The 25,380-nt window shown below is 47.9% G+C and overlaps 1 protein-coding gene across 2 annotated transcripts; it reads right to left on the bottom strand.

Moving 5' to 3' along the window:
* Window positions 1–1,860: 1,860 nt before the first annotated feature.
* On the bottom strand, window positions 1,861–23,993 carry zbtb47b (zinc finger and BTB domain containing 47b). Of its 2 annotated transcripts, XR_003974791.1 has the most exons (7): window positions 23,632–23,993; window positions 7,007–8,392; window positions 6,657–6,804; window positions 6,134–6,249; window positions 4,463–4,607; window positions 4,129–4,212; window positions 2,732–2,750 (listed from the first exon to the last, which is right to left on the bottom strand). XR_003974791.1 is itself a non-coding variant. In XM_030349121.1 (6 exons), exons 1-6 carry the CDS (start codon window positions 23,632–23,634, stop codon window positions 2,377–2,379), a joined length of 2,172 nt encoding a protein of 723 aa, XP_030204981.1. In that variant the 5' UTR covers window positions 23,635–23,993; the 3' UTR covers window positions 1,861–2,376. The 2 variants fall into 2 exon arrangements, 1 of the variants encoding a protein (XP_030204981.1); XM_030349121.1 differs by lacking the exon at window positions 4,129–4,212 and having other exon boundaries at window positions 1,861–2,750.
* Window positions 23,994–25,380: the final 1,387 nt, after the last annotated feature.

Here is a 25,380-nt window from a genome sequence, read left to right as displayed (position 1 = left end):
CCACATCCAGAGACCCAGGCCTTCCACCCATCACACAACACTCACGCCATCGACACCACAGTGGAGCTGCTCTCTGTCCACTGCAGGATCTCCGAGACCTCGAGAGGGCCTGTGTATCCACCAAGGAGAAGACTCAAACCATTAGTAGTCATAAAGTTCCTATTCACTTTCTAAAAGCTCCCCTTCTGTCTGTTAGAAAACATCAGTCCAAAGTGTCTCAGCGTGGATACAAAGGTCAGAGGTTAAGGACAATAGGGAAGATCCTCAGAAAATACATGAATACATGTATTTTTGTCAATGATAATCAAAAATAATCACGGTGGAGATCCTTCCAGGCTCTAGTTTGCACTAACAATAACTTGCTCTATTCACTCTTTTCAAGAACCTTCCATAAGCATTCGATGTAAGGCAAAATGCTAATGCTGATTAGCATTAGGAAGTCACTGCTCAGCATTGTAGGAGATGCCTCTCATGGTGAATAAACTCGGGCCGCTGACGTGAACACTGCCTATACTCTCATCAATATCACAGATCAATACAAAATGTCCAATTGAAAATTAAAATACCAGCTGCATCTTATCAACACTATAGAAGAAGATGAAGACTTCTGCTTTGAAAGATGATTTCAAACCAAATGTAGGATTTGGTAGATCCTTTTTCGTACCAGGATATGGTATAAGATAAGTGCCATATTATGTCAAATGCAGATGTTCTGGAGGGGAGATGCTTAATATAAGCAGGACGTGGTGGCCACACCTTGGGGGGAATCTCAAGTGGTCATTTTCTGATTGTAGTTGGGTCACTCCCTCTCTCTTTATCTTTACACAGTCCTCTCTACCTCTCTATCTCCCTCTCTTGGTCTCTTGGCATGCAAACCCAGGCATGGACAAGCATACGCACACACACACACACACACACACACACACGCACACACGCACACACACACACAACACACACACACACACACACACACACACACACACACAACACACACACACACGCAAACATGCACACAAGCACACACACAACCGAATCCATGGTAACAGCCACTCTTGAGTCCTGGTGACCGTCGCAGACGGCCTCAACACAAACACACTATTATTAATTAATATTAGAATCACAAAACAAAAAAAAGACAGTAAGTATCACAATAAAAAAAAAATAAGGACAGTTTACGTACATCTTAAATATCACTAGGGTTAAAGATAAGGTGCATGATTGATTATAAATGCTGTTTAACATTTCCTATCTATAGCAGGTGAGTGTACAGGATTTGGTTATTTGCAATGCCGTACATACATATATATTTCTCAAAGAAAAAAATCCATGTTTGGTTATTGCTGGGTTTGATCGTGACCTCTCGCTACATCTTGGGAGACAATTGTCCAATATAAAATCCAGGGTTCTCTTCAGAGTGTGAGACAAGAAAACAAAAGCAGCGCTTAGTTGACTGATGATTCGTGTATGTATGTGTATGTGTGTGTGTGTATGTTTGTGTGCGTATGTATGGGTGTGTGCGGTGTGTGTATGCCTGTACGTGGGTGTTTGTGTGTGGACGTGTGTAATTGGCCTGTAGGTTTGTGTGTGTACCTGTACGTGTTTGTGTACATGTATGTATGTATGTATGTATGCATGTATGTATGTATGTATGTATGTATGTATGTATGTATGTATGTATGTATGTATGTATGTATGTATGTATGTATGTATGTAGGTATGTATGCATGCATGCATGTATGTATGTATGCATGTATGTATGCATGTATGTATGTATGTATGTATGTATGTACATACGTATGCATGTATGTATGTACGTATGTATGTATGTATGTATGTGTGTACATGTGTTTGTACGTGTGTGTGTGAGTGTGTGTGTGTGTGTGTGTGTGTGTGTGTGTGTGTGTGTGTGTGTGTGTGTGTGAGTCTGTGAACATCCCTACATGAAGTGTAATACACAGGGTGATGAGAGTGTGTGTGAAACTAGTTGAGGTGTCCAAAAGTGATGTCATCAGACTGTGAGGTCATCGGACTGTGAGGTCATCAGACTGTGAGGTCATCAGACTGTGAGGTTATCTATTGTATTCACCGAGTAAAAAAAGTAACTATTTCTCTGTGTAGTAGTTGAGTGTTGTCACATGTCACCAGGAGCTTCCACTTACTGCAAAACTAAACAGTGGAAGCCATGGCGTGACTATATCTGTAGATATATATGTATTTATAGATGTATATACGTACACTGTATGCATACTGTGGTAGCCATTTTGTTTTCCAACATGGCGGCTGTCCCCTCTGTGCAAACGTCACTGAGGTCCATCGCTCTTACCCTTACCCTCAGGAGTCCCCCCTCAGAGTCTGAGTGAGAAGGGGCGGGGGGGGTCAGCGGCCGGAGTTCATCCTGCCGGCGGAGAACAGTGGGGGCGGGGGGGGGAGGTGGGACCCGGCCGGGGGCGGCTGGAGGGGGCGGGCCCCCGAGACAGCATCGGCGGGGGGCGTGCTCTCTGAAACGACGGCGTTGGAAGGGCCGTGGGGGAGTTCCAGGGAGGGGTCGTTGCCGTCGGCGACCAGTGACAGGTTGCTGACCCGGAAGCACTTCTCGCGGTGGGCCTTGAGCATGTTGGAGAAGCGGAAGCGCTGGCCGCACACCTCGCAGGGATAGGGCTTTTCGCCGGTGTGCGTGCGGCGGTGGCGCTTCATGTTTGGCCGGCTGGTGAAGCTCTTACCACAGATCTCACAGATGTACGGCTTCTCTCCTGCAGGGGGCGCAAGAGGGGGGAGGAGGAGGGGGGGGGGGGGGGAGGAGGAGGAGGCCAGAGGGGGGAGGAGGAGGCCAGAGGGGGGAGGAGATACAGAGAGAGAGGAGGAGGACATTCAGAGGAAGGAGGAGATACTGAGAGAAGGAGAGGAGGAGAGAGGGAGAGTAGGAGGACAGAGAGAGGAAGAGGACAGAGAGAGGAAGAGGAGGAACAAAGAGGGAGTGGAGGAGGACAAAGGGAGGCGTGGATACAGAGAGTGGGAGATGAGGACAGAGGGAGAGGAGGAGGACAGAGAGAGGAGTAGGACAAAGGGAGGCGGGGATACAGAGAGAGGAGGAGGAGATTCAGAAAGAGGTAGAGGAGGAGGACAGAGGGAGCAGGTGGAGATACAGAGAGAGGAGGAGATACAGAGAGAGGGAGAATGGAAGGGGGACAGAGGGAGGAGGAGATACAGAGAGAGGGAGAGGAGTACATAGCAGCTGGTCAGTGGATAAAGAGCAGGTCTGAGCGCTGCATGGCTGGGTTCACATCACATCTCTTTCTTTTCAGGTTCAGTAAACCCTGAAAACAAACGACGAACATAAAACAACCTGAAGGAAAGAAGAAACATCGGACAAAGTGCTGCTGGGTGGAATGTGTACGGGGCCATCTCTATGTAACAAGGGGCCCCTTGCGGGGTCACAACACTAGCTAATTTTACTGGGCTTTCTTCAATGTCCTTGTCTATCATACACAAGCCCTTACTCATGCTGAAGGTCATGACCTCCTGCTGAAGGCCATGACCCCGTAATGAAAGTCATGGACTCCTGCTTAAGGTCATGAACTCCTGCTCAAGGTCATGACCTCCTGCTTAAGGTCATGACCTCATGCTTAAGGTCATGACCCCCTGCTTAAGGTCATGGCCTCCAGATTAAGGTCATGACCTCATGCTTAAGGTCGTGGCCTCATGCTTAAAGCCTTAACCTTATGGCCTCAAACTTAAGGTCATAGCCTCATGCTTAAGGTCATGAACTCATGCCTAAGGCCATGGCCTCATACTTAAGGTCATAGCCTCATGATCTTCTGCTTAACTTCCTGACCTCATGCCTAAGGTCATGGCCTCCCGATTAAGGTCATGTTTTCATGCTAATGGTTGTGACCTCATGCCTAAGGTCATGGCCAGGGAAATGGCTCCTTGAGTCCTGGTGAATATTTTAATGGAGTCCTGGTGATACTTTTAAAGGATCCTATAAAGAGTCAGGTGACACTGGAAATTGTGATTTTTTTGGAGTTTTGTGACATTACAAAAGGGGACTTATTTAACAGCTCATCACCAAGGTCACGATAAAGCTCCACTTGTCCACACCTCATTATCGATCTGAAATAAAAACATTACCTCCAAGTGTTATTCACATGAAAGAGCCTAAGGGCCAAAGGACACAAGGCCACACTGGGCTGGGGAAGCACTCCTACACACCTCCTAGATTAAAAAAAAAGGATATTTAATGTAGGAATGCATATTGTGCATATATCTTATGTTAATTAGGGAGCAGGAAATCTGAAGTAATCCGCCCCAAGTTAAAAGATTCAGGGTACGATTCCCAGGTGAAATCTGCAGATCACCACAGCAGCTTCTGACTTGGACTGGTGAACATGTGTGAGTACGATGTGGTGTTCGTTCATAGTCTGGACCACAGCAGGAAGTGAAGAGGGGGGGGGGGGTGCTGTACCTGTGTGGGTCTTCATGTGCTCGTCGAAGTACTGCTTCATGTTGAAGTCCTTGCCGCACCACTGGCACATGAACTGCTTGTGTCCGATGTGGATGCTCATATGGGAGCGCAGCTGGTACTTGTACTGGAACCGCTCACTGCAGTTCTGTAACGGACACACACACACACGCACACGCCCACACACACACACACACACACACACACGCACACACACACACACACGCACACACACGCATTTACGCAAGCACAAACACACGCACGCACACACGCACATGCACACACGCACGCAAGCACGCACACACACAAGCACACACAAACCCAATGTGAATATGTATATATTTAATTCCATAAAAAAAACGTTGTTATAAAAACATGTTGTCAGAAGGAGGGGGGCGTGTTATCCCCATGGTTACGACCCACGTGTGATTATTTTCCGGTATACAGTCGTTTAACCAAATGTCTCACAAGCTTCTCCGACACAGACCTCAACAGATACCAAGGCCAAGACGAAGCGCCACACATCCACACACACCGGGCATTACACCATCCTCCCAGCATTACCGCCCCTCGGACCGGACATCAGCATCAAACCCCCTCCAGCCATCCCGGGCCTCACACTCTAACCCTCTCACCGTGGAGACGCTTTACCCAAGTGTCATAGAGCTGTGCTAATAGCCGTTTTTGCAAGAGGGGATTATGAGAAGGGGTTTGTGCATTCGTCCAGAAATCCATGTTCTGGAGACTTTTGGTCTTTGAGGTTGTGTCCTCAAATAAGTCAGTAGGCCATCACTCTTTCATAGGATTTCGGTATCCAAAAGTAAGTAAATTATCCTGAATTCTACACAATGGACTTTAAGACAAAAGCTCTCCTTCTATGAGGGTGTCCATGTGTGCATATCACTTTCACATGGCGTGTGTGTGGTGTGTGTGTGTGTGTGTGTGTGTGTGTGTGTGTGTGTGTATGTACAGTGTGTGTGTGTGTGTACAGTGCGTGTGTGTCTCGGTCCGCCCCTGGTTTTCCCATTCACCTGCCTGCCACCCTGATCTCCCCTAATTTACCCAACCACCTTCACCTATGCTCCCCCTATAACAGTCCTCTCCTTTCACTCAGTCCTTGCCAGATTGTCTCTTGTTTCATTCTGAGCTTTCCCACAACTCCCGATTGACTTCGTCTACTCCACTCTCCATTAACGAACCCTCGCCTGTCTGACCTCCTGCCTGCCGTCCAGTCCCTGTCGGTCTGTCTGCTCCTCTGTCCCCGTCTCCTGATCCACATGCCTGACTTCCTGTTATCGACCCTTCGCCTGCCTGACCTCCCGCCCGACATCGAGTCCCTGTCGGCCTGTCTGCTCTCCAGTTCCCGACTCCCGATCTGCTCTTCTGCCCTCCCGTTGCCGACCCCTCGCCTGCTGACCCACCGACGATTCCCTGCTTACCTGTCGGTGACTTACTGTCTGCTCTCCGCCTGCCCGATCCTGTACCAGAATAAATCTTTGAAACTGTCCTACAACTGTCGTCTGTCTGTTAGTGTATTTGTACAGTGTTTGTGTGTGTACAGTGTGTGTGTGTATACAGTGTGTGTGTGTGTGTATTTGTGTGTGCACAGTGTGTGTGTTTGCGTGAACAGTATGTGTGCACAGTGCGTGTACGTGTAGAGTGGGTGAGCCTCACCTCACACTTGAAGGGCTTCTCCCCAGAGTGCTGCAGCGAGTGGACCTTCAGAGACATGCTGCGCTTGAACGACTTCCCACACGTCTCACAGGTGAAAGGCATGTCCTTAGTATGAGCTGCACACACACACGCGCACACACAACGATAAACATGCATACACACACAATATTTTAGTTTCAAAACAGAGACAGCATTTCTAAGGGCAAACGTCACTTGCAGTATTGGTTGGTGACCAGCCAATTTATTAATCAGTAGCTCAATGTTATTCTGCGAACGGGGATAGATTCACATTAAGGAAAGCCTTTCCTTGTCTGTGTTAGGATTCACCAGCTATTATAGTGCGAAAACAGGATTCATCAAAGGGATTTAAATGTTAGACACATTTGTATGATCAGTTGAAAACTAGCATAGGAGTTCAAATAGATCCAACCCAAAGGGAAAAACATGATCTCCCAACCAAGCAGAATAAACCAAAGTAGACATTGCTACTCCAAATCCCAGAGTCCGTCAGTGTGGTACGCACCGACCATGTGCTTCCTCACGTGAGCCATGGTGTAGAACTTCTTCTCACAGATCTCACAGGAGAACTTCTTCTCTGCGTAGCCATGGACGATCTTGTTGTGTTCATGCAGGGTCCACAGCTTCTTGAAGGCCTTGCCGCACGTCACACACTGGAAGGAGAACCAGAGTCTGAAACTATCTCTGGACCCTCTGGATGCTATCAGACTGTCACCTCAGAATCAACAAATCATTCACATTAACTAGGCACATTATTAATTCATTATTAATAACTCTATTATACATATACTTGTGCTTTAATACTAAGCTATGCTCAGAGCAGCTCCCCCAGCTGATCTGAGAGCAGCAGCCCACCTGGATGCTCTTCTCACAGTCCGTCTGGTGGTGCAGCAGCAGCTCGCTCTCCAGCAGGAAGCGCTTCCCGCAGTGGGAGCAGACCTGCATGCGGTTGTGTGTGACATTCATGTGCTTCTCCAGGTACCAGCGGTTGTTGAAGATGCGGGGGCACTTCTTACAGGGGAAGTGCTGCTTCTCCTCCAGCCGCACCTTTTGGACCGGGCCCTCGGGGTCCAGGCTCCTCTTGCGCCCCCCTTGCCGCACATTGGCCAGTGAGGCGTGGGCCAACGTTTGCCCTATGGCCAGCCTCCGGGACCCCCGCTGGGGCCTCTCAATCAGCTGGCCCGGCAGCTCCAGGCCTGGGATGTCCAGGCTGTTCTCCTCCTCCTCCTCCTCCTGCTCCTCATCCTCCTCCTCTTCCTCCTCCTCGCTGCTTGGCCCCAGAGCGTCGGGCCCTCCATCTCCCTCTTCAAAGGCCGCCCCGTCTTCATCTTCTCCGTCCTCCTCTTCATTCTCCTCCTCCTGCTCCTCCTCAGAAGCCCCCCCATTGCCGCAGCGATGAGTGGAGCGGCCGGGGGTCTCGGGGGGCCCGGGGCCCTGCACCCCCTCCGGCCCCTTGGACACGTTAAGGGTCTGGTTGTTGAGGTTAACCTCAACGATGATCTGGTCGCGGTTGAAGGAGGCGTGGCCCTCAGGGACCCCTGACTCCAGCGGCCCCTTGACCTCCAGCTTACAGAGGGCCCCCAGGACACCGTCTCCCGGACCCCCCTCCCCCGGGTAGTATTGCTGGCTCTTCCCTAGGGGGGTTTCCTCCACCCTGACGGAGAAGGGGCTGCTGCCCTCCCTGGTGGTGTACACCCTCCCCAGCCCCTCCGACTCTTGCTTGATCTCCCGGTACAGCTGGCCGGGCACGGGCCTCGTCCCCGGGGCCGCGTCTCCGAGGCCCCCCTGCTTGGTCATGTCGGCCCCGGCGACGGTCCTCAGCGATTGGCTGCAGATGAGGTCGCGGCAGGAGGCGGCGATGTCGCTCATGCGCAGCAGGGTGGCGGCGTTGAGCACGTCCCTGACGGAGCGGCTGCTCACCAGCAGGCGGGAGGTGTAGATGAAATTGAGGATCTGCTGCAGGCCCTGCGAGGTCAGGGCGTCCAGCGACAGATCCACGCGCCGCAGCTGCTTGCTCTGGGCGAACAGGGAGTGGAAGAAGGGGCTGTAGGCCGCCAGTACCCCCTTGTGGGCGGGGAAGGTGCTGCGCTGGCGCACCAGGACAATGTCCACGTCACACAGGGCGGGTTGGAAGAGGCGCTGCTGATTGAGCCGCTCCATCAGGCAAGTGAAGTGCAGCGCCACATCCTCCACCAGAGAGAACTCGGCTGTGGGGAAGTCGGAGGTCTTCTCCACTAGGAGCTGGGAGGAGACAGGGGATAAGGAGGATAAACCTTTCAAACTGATTAGAACATTATAGAAAAGATTCAAAGGGCTGCATGTTCTCACAGAGAATCACAAGGTATAATATTTATAAACAGGTTACAACCAACACCAACCAACCCGTTACAACCAACACCAACCAACGAGTTACAATCAACACCGACCAACACGTTACAACCAACATGTTACAACCGACACGTTAAAACAAACCAACATGCTACAACCCACACTAATCAACACCAACCAATACGTTACAACCAACACAAACCAACGAGTTACAATCAACACCGACCAACACGTTACACCACGTTACAACCGACACGTTCAAACAAACCAACATGCTATAACCAACACCAATCAACACCAACCAACACGTTACAACCTACACCAACTGACAAGTTACAACCAACACCAACCAACACGTTACAACCAACACCAACCAACACGTTACAACCTACACCAACTGACAAGTTACAACCAACACCAACCAACACGTTACAACCTACACCAACTGACAAGTTACAACCAACACCAACCAACACGTTACAACCAACACCAACCAACACGTTACAACCTACACCAACTGACAAGTTACAACCAACACCAACCAACACGTTACAACCAACACCAACCAACACGTTACAACCATCCCCGACCAACACGTTACAATCAACATGTTGCAACCAACACCAACAAACTGGGGCCCGACCGATTCATCGGCCTGCCGATTTAATCGGCCGATTATAGCCTTTTTGAAAATAATCAACATCTGCCGAAAAGTCGCCGATTACAACCGATTTATTTTTATTTATTTTTTTAGAAATGTTATTGCGCTTAGTATCCTGCACCAACCAACCAACACGTTACAACCAACACCGAACAACACGTTATTACAACCAACACGTTACAACCAACCAGCACGTTACAACCAACACGTTACGACCAAACAACACCTACCAACATGTTACAACCAACACCAACCAACATGTTACAACTAACACCAACCAACAACCAACACCTTAAAACCAACACCTTACAACAACACGTTACAACCAACACGTTACAACCAACCAACACGTTACAACCAACCAACAGATTACAACCAACCCATTACAATCAACACCAACCAACACATAACCAAACACGGTACAACCAACCAACACGTTACAACCAACACAGCTCTCTGTGCGAGTAGCTGGACTTTCCAAGCTTTCCCATGGAACTTGACGAAAGGAAGGGCTTGATCCGAACAGGAAGAAAGCAGCTAGAGCAGCAACACACCGTGACCACACCACGCACATGCACGTACACACTCTTTTGCACATAGAGCAGCAACACACCGTGCACATACACACTCACCGTGCACGTACACACTCTGGTGCACATTGAAAGAAACACAGACGGATAGGCTAAACATATACACATAGATAGATAAAGTCCCAAATAATGCGTTTATCGATCTACATATATCTAGTGTGTATGTATGTAGGATGACATTTACACTGTGCACAGACTCAGAGATAGGCAAACACAATCATAGGCCCTCTACACACACACACACACACACACACACACACACACACACACACACACACACACACACACACACACACACACACACACACACACACACACACACACCACACACACACACACACACATTATAACTCCTCATAATGCAGCAGAAGGCAAAAGCCTCCCAGAGAAGTAATTAGGAAATCCATGCAAAATAAATATTGACTAACTCTTACAACTAACAAACAATTCATAAAGTTTAGGATTCAGGCCTCTCTGTGAGACACACAAACACACACACACACACACACACACACACACACACACACACACACACACACACACACACACACACACACACACACACACACACACACACACACACAGTAATGAAACTACAGGGCATCTGCTGTGTGTTCTGAATCCCAGATGACACTTAGAAGAGACACCCAATAGAAAAACAAATGTCTCGGCTTCCGATAAACGCAAACTGAACAGATGTGGATGAATCAATCGCTGCGTTTGTCTGCACGCCCTACATATTAAAATGTATCAACGTCTCCGGCTGCTGCCAGCTTCTTGATTTTGTACGCTCTTCAGGATGAATGACCAACTCAGAATGAAAAATTGATTTGCCTTCAGGTCTAACCTTGAAAATTTTGACTGTTAAAAATCATGAAGGGTTAGATATATTCTTGTTTCTCTCTGCCTGAGCCCAGAACGGAGGAGCGTAGATAGGGCTATCACGTCTGCTAGACAACAGACCCAAGGGCACTGTGTCGCACCCCGAATCACATTCAACACAAGCTGTCAAAGAGAGGTTAGCCAGTTTGTAACAATGATACACCTCCTCACACCGGAACCGAGGGAGACGTGAAGACATCAGAATGAGAATGAAACCTCCAATACTCTGAACCACTCTGAACACAAAGACTCCTCAGACCCTGGAAACCTTCCCTCTTTAATTGAGATTTAAAACACAGAACTTCCAGTTTTGGTTTAGCTTGACTAAATGACCTGAGGCCAGAAGAAATTCAGCATCTTTTATTAGACAATGCATGGAAGGATTAGTGTAATCACCTTTCTGCCAGATTTCTAGAGATTCAACTTCCCGTGAACACAAGGACTCAGGAATCTCGGGAAGCCATTAGGAAAACGACAACAACAGACAGCTGTTACGGCTTTGCTACTCACCATTGTTAGGTTCAATAGATTGAGAAAGAATACGAATCTATGAGCTTATAGTGTAACGTACAGACCTTAAATATGACAGAAAAGCAGATAGCAATGAGGCAGTTTTTGCATCCTAGCATGCATCAGAGTAGGAATTTGAAGTGTGACTTAGAATACATGTTTCTGAAAGTGATAGACCACCAGCCAGATGCAGCTCAATGAGGCTGGTTTGTTGTTGATCAGGCGATGTCACTCATTGGTCTCCAGCCAATTGCCTTGCTTGACCAATCGAGCTTCAAGCGGTTGAACTCGCAATATGATTGGTGCATAGCTTCCTGATAGATTCTTCTTTCGCTTCCTAATTGTTTGGATCATAAGTTCTAAAATAACATAGTAGGACTGCTGGATCAGACATTCTGCTGTAACATAGTAGGACTGATGAACCCCAGAGCAGCTTTATACTAAATGCTAAATGCAAAGAGACGGCCGCCATCTTGGCAGCAGCCGACGGCTTTCCATTGTGATCCTAGGGGCTAAACGACACAACAAGAGAATAGTATGACAATCAAGCACTTATCGATTACTTTACTCTTTATCCCCTCACCCAGCGTGGCTCCTCTGAATGTCAGGGACAGAGGTCTTGTTTTCTGTCATTAGGGGGGCGCCACCTTCGCCCACCCGCTCAATCAGAATGTCTCCCCATGCATTATTCAAACAGCAGCCGGGGGGAGACACGCCCGGTCAGACGTGTCATTCAGGTCTTTTATCACAGAGCCGTCTGCGGCGGCAGGCTAGCTGCTGTAGGGTCACACACCTGTAGGATTGATATCAGAACATATCTTCATGTCTCGGAGGCCCTGTACGCTAGATTTTAGTTTGTCATCAATGTATGAAACAACAGCCCGTTATCCATCATTGTGATATCCTTATAGTTTCTATCTTCTATTTATTGCTGTAATATGGTTCATTAGCTCATTAACCAAATATGAAACCAATATTTCTAATGAATACTCTTTCTATTTCTACTATGAAGATTTTACTGAATATTTGAGTTGTAATTAAAACCTGATTAATCCCTTAAGGTTTCTTCCTCGGACACAGATCTGTTTCCCTGGAGCCTCCCAGCCGTCTCCTTGACAGGTAGACCCCAGCGGGCACCTGGGAGCCATAACCTTTACCCAGGAAGCACTCCTGCTCTCGGCCTCTTGGGCCTTTTAAAAATAATACAAGACCCAGAATTTAAATAGCTCTCTTCCGTGTTGGAGTGGATCCTGCTGTCAGCCTGCCCATCACAGCTTCTAATAAGTCCAGTTTGTTCTCTTGAAGCATCTGTTGTGTACTAACATACGCGGTCACCCTGCCCTGCCAAGTCTGCTGGTGCGCACAGGGCTGGCGTTGGACCCGGGCCACACAGAACCTGACCGTGTCTCAGTCCGGAGCCCGGCACAGAAACAATACAATCCTCTCTGTCATTTGACTTTCACAAATCCTCCCCAAAAGGCGGTCCTCCCCACCCCTCCCAGTCTAGTATTGGCAGCAGACTGGTTGTTTTAGTGGTGATGCCTCTTTGTTTATCTTCTTCTGAAGCAATCGCAGACCCTAGGAGGGCCTGCGTCCCTCTGGATCTTAGTTGACCACGGTCTGGGAACGTGGTCTGAGGCTCTAGTGTGTTCCGCAGGTTCACTTGTGTCTCAAAGCCTAGTTGGCAAACCTTTGATTTGATTCAAACTCTTGGCTCTTGGGGTAAAACTATTAAAACGTTAACATACAATTTGTGAGGTCAAGCGCAGCCTGAAGAAGGTTGAGGTTTCCTGAAATGGAGTTTGAAACCACCAAGGATGATTTCAGAGGCGACTTTGGAATGAATGAGTTCTAGGAATGGGAGAGAATCTGCCTCTCCGTCTATAGCTGGAAACCCTGCAGTCAGTTTTGTAGGCAGGGAGGATGGCTGTGTCTATAGCCGTTTTCACACATGTCCTCCGCCTTTTCGCATAGATTCACATTTGATGCTTTATATGCAGACATCGATGTCGTTCCGACATCAAGGGGCGGAACATGGTAGGGTCTAAGTTCACAAGAGGCGGGATAAGTGCGGCCGCTGTTACTGTAGTTTGTTTTGGTTTGACCACAGACAGCACAGAGGCAGAACGGGAAGAACTCAACGCGATCATCTTAAATATTTTCCGTTACATCCACAACATCTGAAGCATCAATCGATGAACGATTGGAGCATGAGATAGAGACAAATAGAAAAAACGACGAAGAGGAAAGGCATCGCGAACGACTGCGTTAACGGAGAAAGAGTGTCTTTTTTTGCTTAATTTCACATCTGAAAAACAGTGGGACAAATGTAGGTGATTTCTGTGGTTAACTGAGAAAACAGGGAGTGTAAGGCCGGGACCCTTTAATGTTCAGCTAACTGTTGTAAATAATAATAATAAAAAAAATAAAAAAAAATTATGCATGCAGCTGTGAACTCATGTATTGTAATTTATTGTATGATGTGTACTTTAAGGGTTATGATAAGACCTATATTTTAGCGTTCAACACGAGTGCCTCTGAAAAGCAGTGCCAACATTTAAATATTTTTTAACCATTCAGCAAACAAAAGGCAACATTTAGGGTGCCACTCAATGACATGCAAATGCAGACCAAAGCGTCATCAACACGCCAAGTAATGTGAGAAATACCAACTTTCTACTCCTCATGCACATACAGACAGCATCAAGTGCGGATCACTCTTAGGGTAGCGTATTTTGGCCAGGTAAATTGTTTGATTGTGGCCATCAAATGGATTGTAATCTAAATATGGCAGAGTTGTGTGTGTGTGAAAGGCCCAGGTGTGTGTGTGATTGTGTTTCTGTCTGCAATGTCCCACACCATTGTTTAGCCACTACAACCAAAGGCCCCATCCACCCTTTATGGGTGGGTGTGTGTGTGGGTGTGTGTGTGTGTGTGTGTGTGTGTGTGTGTGTGTGTGTGTGTGTGTGTGTGTGTGTGTGTGTGTGTGTGTGTGTGTGGGGTTGGACACTCGGAGGGGCAGAGAGGGCATCACGTCGACCCTAGCTCACCCCTGAACACACACACACTACACACTCAGACACACCCATCAGCTGGTCTCTCTCTGATGAGGAGCATAACAAGGTGCTCTCTACACCTTGGACGCGGGGCGTTCTCTGGTGCTCTGAGTGTGTGTTGTGTCTGGGCCGTCCAATCAGACAACCATTAAAACCCCATCAGGGTGATGACAGGAGTGTGGCCCTCACTCCGTCTGCCTCCAGCCTCCTCGCTGATGAGGCTTGACCTGACCTCAGCGGCCAGGTCTGCACGAGACATAGGGTCAAACTGGAGCGAGAGCAAGAGTGAGAGCGAGAGCACGAGAGAGACACAGAGAGACTGAGAAAGAGACCAAGAGAGAGACCAAGAGGGAGACCGAGAGCTGGACTGAGAGAGATTCCCTTATGTATTTATTGTTTACGATTTCTTCTCTGGCTGAAGTCTGGTGCAGTCGCTCCCCTCTCCCCCTTCCTTTCCTGTCCTATTCCCCCTCCTCATCCCTCTCCTCCTCATCCCTCTCCCTCTCCCCCTCTTCCCTCTCCTCCTAATCCCTCTCATTCTCATCCCTTTCCTCCTCATTCCTCTCCATCTCATCCCTCTCCTCCTCATCCCTCGTCCCCCTCCTCCTCATCCCTCACCTCCTCCTCCCCATTCCTCTCCCCCTCCTCCTCGTCCCCCTCCTCCTAATCCCTCACCCCCTCTTCCCCCTCCTCATCCCTCTCCCCCTCTTCCCCCTCCTCCTTGTCCTCCTCATCCCTCTCCCCCTCATCCCTCTCCCCCTCTTCCCACTCCCCCTCTTCCCACTCCTCCTCTTCCCTCTCCGCCTCATCCCTCTCCCCCTCTTCCCCCTCCTCCTCTCCCCCTCTCCCCCTCTTCCCCCTCCTCCTTGTCCTCCTCATCCCTCTCCCCCTCATCCCTCTCCCCCTCTTCCCACTCCCCCTCTTCCCACTCCTCCTCTTCCCTCTCCGCCTCATCCCTCTCCCCCTCTTCCCCCTCCTCCTCTCCCCCTCTCCGCCTCATCCCTCTCCCCCACTTCCCCCTCCTACTCTCCCCCTCTCCGCCTCATCCCTCTCCCCCTCTTCCCCCTCCTCCTCTCCCCCTCTCCTCCTCATCCCTCACCCTCTCTTCCCCCTCCTCCTCTCCCCCTCTCCCCCTCATCCCTCTCCCCCTCTTCCCCCTCCTCCTCTCCCCCTCTCTGCCTCATCCCTCTCCCCCTCTTCCCCCTCCTCCTCTCCCCCTCTCCTCCTCATCCCTCACCCTCTCTTCCCCCTCTTCCTCTCCCCCTCTCCGCCTCATCCCTCTCCCCCTCTTCCCTATCTTTTGGCTTTTTCATTAATTCCCTCACTCTCCACCTCAAGCTGGTGTGTGGTGAGCGTTCTGGCGCAGATTGGCTGCGGTGCATCACCCAAGTGGGTGCTACACACTGGTGGTGGTTAGTGAGGTCCCCCCTTTACTGTAAAGCGTCTTTGTGTGTCTAGAAAAGTGCTATATAAATTAAATCCTTCTTATTTCCTCCTCCTCATCCCTCTCCCCCTCTCCTCCTCTTCCCTCTCCTCCTCATCCCTCTCCTTCCCTTCCCTCTCCTCCTCATCCCTCTCGCCCTTTTCCTCCCCCTTCCCTCTCCTCCTCCCCCTCTCCCCCTCCCCTCTCCTCCTCATCCCTCTCCCCCTCTTCCCTCTCCTCCTCTCTCTTTCCCCCTCTTCCCTCTTCTCCTCATCCCTCCCCTCTCCTCTGAATATAATCAGTGCACAGACCCAGAGCTGACCTTGAGCTAAGAGAAGAGACAGTATAACACACACACACACACACACACACACACACACACACCCACACACACACACTCACACACCACACACACACACACACACACACCACACAACACACACACACACACCACACACACACACACCACACACACACACACACACACACACCACACACAGAGAGATCTCTCTCTCTCTGTCACCTTCGCTTTCTCTGTCTTCTGCATACATGTGGGTGGGAATGCGTCTGCATGTTCAGATATGTAAACACACTGGCAGCCCTTGTGCATGTTGTCATGCGCAACAAACCCACTGCATGGGTTTTTGAGAGGAGAGGGGGGGAGAGGAGATAAAGAGAAGAGAGGCACATGAACCAACCTAAAGACCAAGCGCACGGGTTGACAGGATAGTCAACCCGGGGGGGGGGGGCTAGGGGTAGTAGAGTATGTGGGTTAGTATGGATGGGGTGATAGGATAAGGTAAGGGTAGTAGGGATGGTAGGGTAGGGGGGGTTAGGGATAGTAGGGTAGGGGTTGTAGGGTGGGGGTAGGGGAGAGACAGGGGTTGTAGGGGGTAGGGGGAGCTACCTATCCAGCTGAAAGGGTCTGGGTTCGAACCCAACGTTGTCTTACTGTCAGCATCCAGGAGCAACAGGCACGACCCTAACGACTTATTAGGGGCTAATATCTTTAACCCGTTCCCTGAGAGTTGCTCTGATGTCTGCTGAACGACTCACCCACTAACTGTCTCGGCTGTTCTTCGTTTAGCCGTGGGTACAGAAGGCGAGGTAGCTCGACGCGCTTCCAAACAATTCCAAGCACTCGCGATTTCAAAAAATGATTGTATTTATTTTACAGCTCCAAAAAAGAACAAAACTTTCTTCTAAATAAAGGAAAACTTACTGGCAAACGAATAAATCATTGAAAGCAACGAGTGAACTTATATAAGCGGTCGAAGACTTTTTTAACCCACCGCCTCTTTTCCCTTGACACTTAGTTTATTCATCCGAACCAAACACACACCTGGCCTAAGTACCTGAGCAGTGCCTAAAGTCCGCCCACAGACACCTACAGCAGGTATCAGAAAACAAAGCAGCCATAAATAGTATTAATAATATGCTAAATAAACTATTCAAAATTTTGCTTTCATTTCACAATTTCTATTTCCATAAACAATAAACAAGTCAGACATAAGAGTGAATAGAAAATCAATAGACTCGTTAAAACGGCTGCGACATTAACACTGCGTGTTTCAGAACCCCAAAAACATGAACACGTTTCATTGGAGGACAGCATGCTTTCAGATGAACTGCTCATGTAATCAGAAAGAAATCAAGCTCTTGTCAAGGGCTCTAGTCAAGCTCCTGTCTGGGCAGGCTGAGGAGTGAAGGCCTGAGGGGACAGCTCAATCCCCTGGAACGGACCATGTATCACATCATTCACGTCCTGGAGCTGAAGGATAAAGCAGCCTTGCTCTGGAGCTTATAAACGATGACCCTACCTTGGTCTGGCTATGAAGGATGACCCTACCTTGGTCTGGCTATGAAGGATGACCCTACCTTGAACTGGCTATGAAGGATGATCCTACCCTGGTCAGGTTATGAAGGATGACCCTACCTTGAACTGGCTATGAAGGATGACCTTACCTTGGTCTGGTTATGAAGGATTATCCTACCTTGGTCTAAAGCTGGTTATGAAGGATGACCCTACCTTGGTCTTGGTCTGGTTATGAAGGATGACCCTACCTTGGTCTGGTTATGAAGGATTATCCTGCCTTGGTCTAAAGCTGGTTATGAAGGATGACCCTACCTTGGTCTGGTTATGAAGGATTATCCTACCTTGGTCTAAAGCTGGTTATGAAGGATGACCGTATACTATCTTGGTCGTCTGTCAAATGCATCAAGACGGAGGCTGGATCATATATGCTTTAGTTCTCACCCAGGTTAAATTTATCATTCAAATTAAGAAATCCCCCTCATAACCCGTTAATTAAGAAGAACTGAGTGTACCGAGGGAATGCTATGTTGGTGCTGTTAATAACATCCACACATTTAATCAGGATATTCACTAATTTATGAGCTATAGCTTTGAGGGAGATCACGATAACCAAGTCAGATCTTAATGATTCAGTTGAGTTATTACAACATGTCAACAAAACCCTAATCTGATTTAAAATATTCTGCATGAATTATTATCATTGAGTGAGGTCTGATATGATCACAGCACTGTATACTAATCCAGCTCTCTATTGTCCCCCTGTTTTAAATCCTAGTGCAACCTCAACCGTACAAAATGTAACCTTGCCTTTAGCGCTGCTTGTTGTTACATCCTTTAAAACACATTTTGATCAAACCTTCCAATCGATATGTTAATGCTCCACAGGTGACCAGACAATCAGAGATGTGTGAAATGGAGATGCCCTGACAAAGAGCTCAAGAGCGTGTCCAGCGTCTCTGAGATCAGTCTAACATCACCATGACCACTGCCTCGCTAAACAAGGCCTTTCTCTGGACGTTGAGCAGACGGAGAATGCTGTTCAGAGTTTGAACCGCAATGTTTACTATTCAGGGACACTTTGATCCAAACTGACTGGCACTGTTTTTACTTTTTGGGATGCATGCCTCTAACGAGGAAGGGCTGGTGGAGCGTTGTTCTAAAGGCAGACCATATTAATAATAACAATAATAATGTGAGAAATATTAATAATAAAACATATAGAACTTTAAAACCTCATGATACCAGTCATACTCAAATGGAGTTAGTGACAATGGTCCAGGAGACAGAGTGGCCAGCAGACAGAGAAGCCAGTGTGCAGATTGAGGGGAGACAGGGCAGGTTTATGATGGAGAAACAGGCTAACGAGCTGCCTCGGCAATCAGAGGGGAGGCTGGCCAAGCACAGGTCCGCCAGAAGGCCTGGATTCTGGGCCAATGGAGAGACCAAGGGCTGAGTCAGGGAAAGGGAAAGAGAGAGAGAGAGAGAGAGAGAGAGAGAGAGAGAGAGAGAGAGAGAGAGAGAGAGAGAGAGAGAGAGAGCTGGCAATCATCTGCGTGCACATAACAAAACCAAAAAACACAGACACACAGACACATGCTCTCCACCGACACAACACTGCTCCCTCTGTTTCGCAATGTGACGCGGCATCTCTGTGTTTGTATGACGCACCAACACACAAACAGACACATAGCTACCTGACACCTACTGTGTCACATGACAGTGCCGGCGATGGAGAGGAGAGGAGATAAAGATAGGAGAGGAGATAAAGAGAGGAGAGGAGAGAAGATAAAGGAGAGTAGAGGAGATAAAGAGAGGATAGGAGTGGGGAGGAGATGAGGAGAGAAGATAAAGAGAGGAGAGGAGATGATGAGTGTACCAGCCTAGGGAGGTGCTGAACATAGCATTTCCAGGGAGGAGGGATGGAGGTGATGTTAGAGGGGATGAAGGGTTGATATATATTCATCATTCTGTCACCTGTACAGCCCTCAGGACCCCCTCAGAGCGTACATGTGCATGTGTGCGTGTGCATGTGTGTTAATTAGTCTGATTAGAAGGTCATTGTGGACAGAGTGGTGAACTAGCGTAAGAAGGGACACATGCTCAGTGATGTTGATAGGTTTTCAATGTAGTGAGTCCCCGGGACCCACAGGTGGCGAGTTGGGTGGGTCCCTGAGAAATTCAATGGGTCCCGACTCCCCAGTTTAAAAAATGTTTCTTTTTTATTATTATTCTATTTCTTAAATTAAATTAATAGTGTTAAACTCCTTGATGGTGGTATGATATGGTTAGAGCTGGAGTACTCAACCGTTCATGTTTAACACTAGAAACGCCGGGCCATTTTTACTTACTCCTAGCGCCGCAAGAGGGGTCAAATGACCCCTAAGTCATTTTAATGAGAGGCTGTGCATTTGCACATAATGATCACTTGGTGGCGCCAATGAGCTATTACAGCGCGAGCGCCACATTTGTGTGTGCGTGTGTGTGTGTCACAAGCCTAGTCCTCACGATTTTGTCATAAATGTACATATATTCAATCAGAAGGATTGCAAAAAAATCCTGTTTGATTTGCTCATTCGACACGAATGAGCACAGCATCGAGGAGTGGAAACGTGGGTTTATTTACAATGAAGTTCGTATTTTTAATTGTTGAAATGAAATCAGCGGTGACGAGCTAGTTGTTTTGGTAGCGGCTAAATTAGCATGTCGCGATACTTTGTACAGGGGATCACGTCTGCGCCGAGTAGAGCGCAGAGGGTTGAAACAGCGCTTGTCCGATCTGCTCACATGAAGGTTTCTTTGGCCAGTTACTGTGATTAAACACGAGTTGTTTAATGTTCACTATGTATCGTTTTTCATGGGGAAAATGAGATGCGTCCCCGGGACGCATGGATAGTGAGTTTAGTGCGTCCTTTCAGATTTTAATGCGTCAGGGACGCAGGACGCGTACCTAGCAACATCACTGCATGCTGAGCACAGCTGCTCCGTCACAGCCAATCATGGCACAGCGGCAGTCCGGAGCTTGAGAATAGGGGGCGGGACTTGGAACTTTGGGGGAAGGCTTTTGATTGGTTTTGAAGTGAAGAACCTGGTCTTCAACGGATTTGAGATGTACCGTAATACTGCCATCATCATATAAATTACCGCTAAAGGAACAGTATTTACATTATAATCTTCAGTCACATTTCAACTATTATTATGGGGCTAATGTTGGTCTCAATACTGTGTGTGTGTGTGTGTGTGTGTGTGTATGTGTGTGTCTGTACCTCCCTTCACGTCCACCTCTCCTCTTAATCACTGAAAGCTGCATCATGGCCCTGTTTTTTAAACCTCTCTCCCTAAGTCCTCTGGCCGCCCAAAGTCCCCCAAAAGCTCAGAGAACAACAAGCAAAAAGAGTTGATCTCCCAACGTGCGACCGACACTCGACCGCAATGGACTTCTCTGAGAGGTGCCGAGTTCAGTCAGGCCTTTAAAAACACACACAGTTACTGTTCTCGTCAGATAAAAATGCACCATTGTGTCTCAAACATTGATCTGCAGCGGCTTTCAAAAACAATGGAGCTCTGCATTTATACAAGCATTTATTCAGAGAACGAGAGAGAGAGAGAGAGAGAGAGAGAGAGAGAGAGAGAGAGAGAGAGAGAGAGAGAGAGAGAGAGAGAGAGAGAGAGAGAGACAGAGAGAGAGACAGAGAGACAGAGAGCGACAGAGAGACAGAGAGAGAGAGAGAGAGAGACAGAGAGACAGAGGGAGAGAGACAGAGGGAGAGAGGGAGAGAGACAGAGAGAGAGAGAGAGGGAGAGAGAGAGAGACATTAGAGGACAGCGAAAAAAACAGCGAGACAGAGAGAAAGAGTGAGACAGCGGAAGAGGGCAACATCAAATAGGTTTCATAAACTCTGCCATACAATGTAACGCACAACAACACCAATTATTTTATTAAAGCAATGATAACATAAGCCCAGCAGTCATCTTGACCTTGCTTTATTCAAAGGCCTCGCCTAATGTTTTTTAATCCCAGAGGTGATAAATCAGCAGCACCTTAACTTAAGGTCCAGGTTCCCAAGGAGAGCCGACCCCCTCCTGCAGGGCCGGACTGTTTTAGGAGCCCGTTGCTGGGTCGGGGAGATCGTTGTCACATGAATTACGGACACAGACACAGACACAGACAGAGAGAGAGAGAGAGAGAGAAAGAGAAAGAGAAAGAGAAAGAGAGAGAGAGAGAGAGAGAGAGAGAGAGAGAGAGAGAGAGAGAGAGAGAGGCATGTCTGGTGGTGTTGGTCTGAATAAGTGGGTTACATAAAACATCTTTACAATGTTTAAGGAATCTTCTGTTGATCAGGGTATTCACACGCACCAAAGACCCTTCATCATTGACGGTATTACGACTTGCAGGGATAGTTATCACACCAACATCCAAATCCCTCATATTTTCTCTTTGGCAACATGAGTGAACATTACACGTGGTGGTGGTCTATAGACACAGGGACAAGAGTGCCTGAACGTTAATGTTTCAGGGGCTTTTCTACAACAGCCAAGAGATTGGATATGATGGTGAAATTTTCCATCAGGATCAGCCATATCTGGGCTTGCGTTGAGCCACTGTCAATATCAGTGATCAATCAAAATCTCAAGCTTTCAAAAAGGACCACAGACTCGGCATGGAAACAAACATGTCATCCTCCTCTCTAAAAACCAACCAACCAAACAGCAGTGGCGAGCAGAGCACTGAGGATGACCTCAACGACCTGACCCACATATTAAGCTAGGCCTCCAGATGTGCGCGCTCCCTGGGATTACTCCAGCAGGGCTTCAACGACGAAGCCCCTGGGGATGCTGCAAACTGGGCTGCAGCAACTCACCAGGGCTGCTTAGGGGGTGCACAAGGGCTGCTAGGGGGTGCACAAGGGCTTCTAGGAGGTGCCCCAGGGCTCATACTACGTGCCCCCCCCCCACTCACCACGAATCCTGAACATGACCCTGGAGACGTGCTGACGTGTTCATGGGTGGTATCATGAACCAGATATGTGCCACAATACATTTACATGAAAGAGTATAAAAGTACTCTGAGTAAACTAATACACATCCCGGAATGAATCAATATGTTGGAGGTCAGTAGGGAGAGAGGAAGCCTTTCATAATGTCATCAAGCAGTTTGAAGGCCAATCATAGAAGGCAACACCAAAAGCAGTGAAATGACTAAATAATACAGAAAACCATTCATGGTGCAAACAACGTAGGCCTTAAAACTGTCCCAAAACAAGCTATTACATATTACACACATACTCATTACTAGCCTACTGTGTATAACAATGTAACAATGAGTCCCACATTTTGAAGTGGTTCTCAGGAGGCCTGGGAGAGATGTTAACATCTGGAGTGTCAGCTCCACTATAGGAATCAAAACTTGTATTTTCCAAAAGGTTTACTTTAGAAACATTTTCTTATGCAACCCAAGCAACGGACAGACGGGCGGACGGGGGGGGGGTGGTAGTTTCAGTATTTGGGGTAGTATGGAAGGGGTGTTAGGATAAGGTAAGGGTAGTAGGGGTGGTAGGGTAGGGATAGTAGGGTAGGGGTAGTAGGGTGGGGGGTAGGGGAGAGATAGGGGTTGTAGTGGGGCCGGGGTAGTATGGTAGAGAGGTAGGGTTAGTAGGGGGGCGCTAGGGGTAGTAGGTTGGGGGAGTAGAGGTAGTTAGGGTAGTCGCAGGGCTAGGGGTAGTAAGCTAGGAGTAGTAGGGGTGGGAGGGGGGGCGGGGGTAGGGGTAGTAGAGTATGTGGGGTAGTATGGAAGGGGTGGTAGGGTAGGGGGGCTAGGGATAGTAGGGTAGGGGTGGTAGAGGAGAGATAGGGGTAGTAGGGAGAGGGCGGTTGACTTTCGCTAATCGCTTACTCCTCATCTCTACAAATATGCTCCCGTCACGACCTTATTATTGCCTGATATGAAAGAATTTAACTCTTTCTCTGCAACAATGTGCCTATTGTGGCCAATGACATTATTTTGGCAGGTTAATTTGCCAACTTGTGAAATATATGCAAGTTGTGAACTTCACAATGAGAAATAACTGCAAAAAGACAACGTCTGACTACGAGTGGCACAACATCGTGTTAATGCATAACTATGTCAAGTTTGAGTCGGCCTGCTGAGTAGCCCAAATTTGGAACCGTTCAAAAAGGGACAGAGAAAAGAAAGGAAAATGAACCGCTCCTCTCCTACCATTTTGATCCGGTGGGTCGAGGCTCACAGGAGTCCCAGTATAACTCCCTTTGCATCTGCTTTCCGTTCGCCATGAAAAGGATCGTTGAATTTCACATTTCTTCAGCTCTCCCCTCTTCCCCGGTCCTTGCCCCCCAGTAGCATTCACACGGAGCAGAATGCAGAGGCTGCTTTTGCAGAAGGAATTGGTGATTGGAGCTCTGGGATCATATGGGTTTTTAGTCAGAGGATTTTAAAGGGACACGGTACTGTATACCACGGAGTTGTGAGACAGACGGATTTCTTTGTAGTGTACTCGGATTTATCTGATATGCTCAGGACACTAACGTCTGGAAAACGGCGGACCCGTCAGTCACCGTGAACCGGGCGCGTCGCTCGGCGCTTAGGGCGGCTATGACGTCAGGGGGACGGACACACGCTCGTCTCCTCTCCTCCGGTGTGTGTGTTGGGGTCACATCAGTACACCGCAGAGGTCGCCGAGGACCGTACGCACATACCGGCCTAGCGATGGCTGAAAATATTGACCCAGGTTCCCTTGTGTGATATAAGCGGTCAAACACATCGTTCATAATCCATCGACAGCCCACTAGGTTCATTGGACGGTGATGCTGAGAAGGCATATGAGGACGGCTGAACGTCTGTCCACAGGCCTATGAGAGCATTAACAGGGTGTCCTCCTCCGTGACATTTACTGAACAGACAGCACTAGAACTACGCTATACATTCTTCTGGTCTTATATTGATTGTATTACAAATCACATTGCATTGGTGTAATATGCATGTACCACCTGCACGTTATACTTTAATTGTGAACACAGATGAATAATACTTGATGACAATACATATTAGCCTACTATCATAACATAGACTGGTAGCCAATTCTACAAAAATCAGTTTACAGTAGCCTACTTACTTACAATACATATTTATATCAGTTGAGTATCTGCACACTGTCTCAACAGCAGAGATGAAGCGAGCCAGCAGAACTTCCAATGAGATGGAGGCTTCTGCCAAAATATGAAAAGCATTGAATGTTTTGGGGATGGTGAAAGCATGGGAGAGATGAAGAAAGTGAGCTTTTAGGATATGCAAATATTGGCAAGGAAGGAACAAGATTTCAATTAGTTCAGAGTGCGATTAATAATTTATCCCGTTTGTCTGCCTCTCGCTCGTTGTGATGAAGTGCTTGGCTTTGGGGAGAATTAGACGGCTACATTATTGGGATTCTCCTAAATCCATTATATATAGCAGAGACAATGAATAGAGATTCTTCAATTAAAACCTTCAATCTGACGAGCTGAGCCTTGGAGGGTGTGTGTTTAACTAATCCACAAAATATGCCTTCATTTATTTTATTGTAATTCCAGCTTGTTAATGACGCGTCAACAGTAAACATGTTGAATTAAGAAATGTCATGAGTGTACCACGGTTCTAGGCTATGCAATTCTCCTACAAACCACACAGAAAAGCATTTCAGGTTGGGACTATTTATTTGGTCTCCATGTTACAAATCTATTTCAAATTAGAGTCATTCTATTTAACACAGCAGGCTACATTCTTAACCAAGACAAACAATAAAAGCTCCTACAAACTGATCGTAGGTTTGCAGTTAGGTTTGGAAGGAAAAAAAATGCTTTGAAATCAGTAAAAAAATATTTAGAGAAAGCAATAGACCCTGGGAAGGGTATGGCGCTTCTCTTCAACCCTGTTCACCATGTTGTGGTAGAGGTAAAAAAAAAAAAAGTACAT

Source organism: Gadus morhua, chromosome 23, assembly GCF_902167405.1.
Source record: "Gadus morhua chromosome 23, gadMor3.0, whole genome shotgun sequence".
Taxonomy (NCBI): domain Eukaryota; kingdom Metazoa; phylum Chordata; class Actinopteri; order Gadiformes; family Gadidae; genus Gadus; species Gadus morhua.
The sequence above is the reverse complement of the archived record's forward strand: the minus strand, read 5'-3'. Positions and strand labels throughout refer to the sequence as shown.

Coding starts and splice junctions, on each gene's coding strand:
- zbtb47b (XM_030349121.1), bottom strand. Junction 6,805..7,006: donor ACTGTGAGAAGAGCATCCAG/GTGGGCTGCTGC, acceptor TTCTCCTTCCAG/TGTGTGACGTGCGGCAAGGC. Junction 4,608..6,133: donor AGAAGCCCTTCAAGTGTGAG/GTGAGGCTCACC, acceptor TGTCCGTTACAG/AACTGCAGTGAGCGGTTCCA.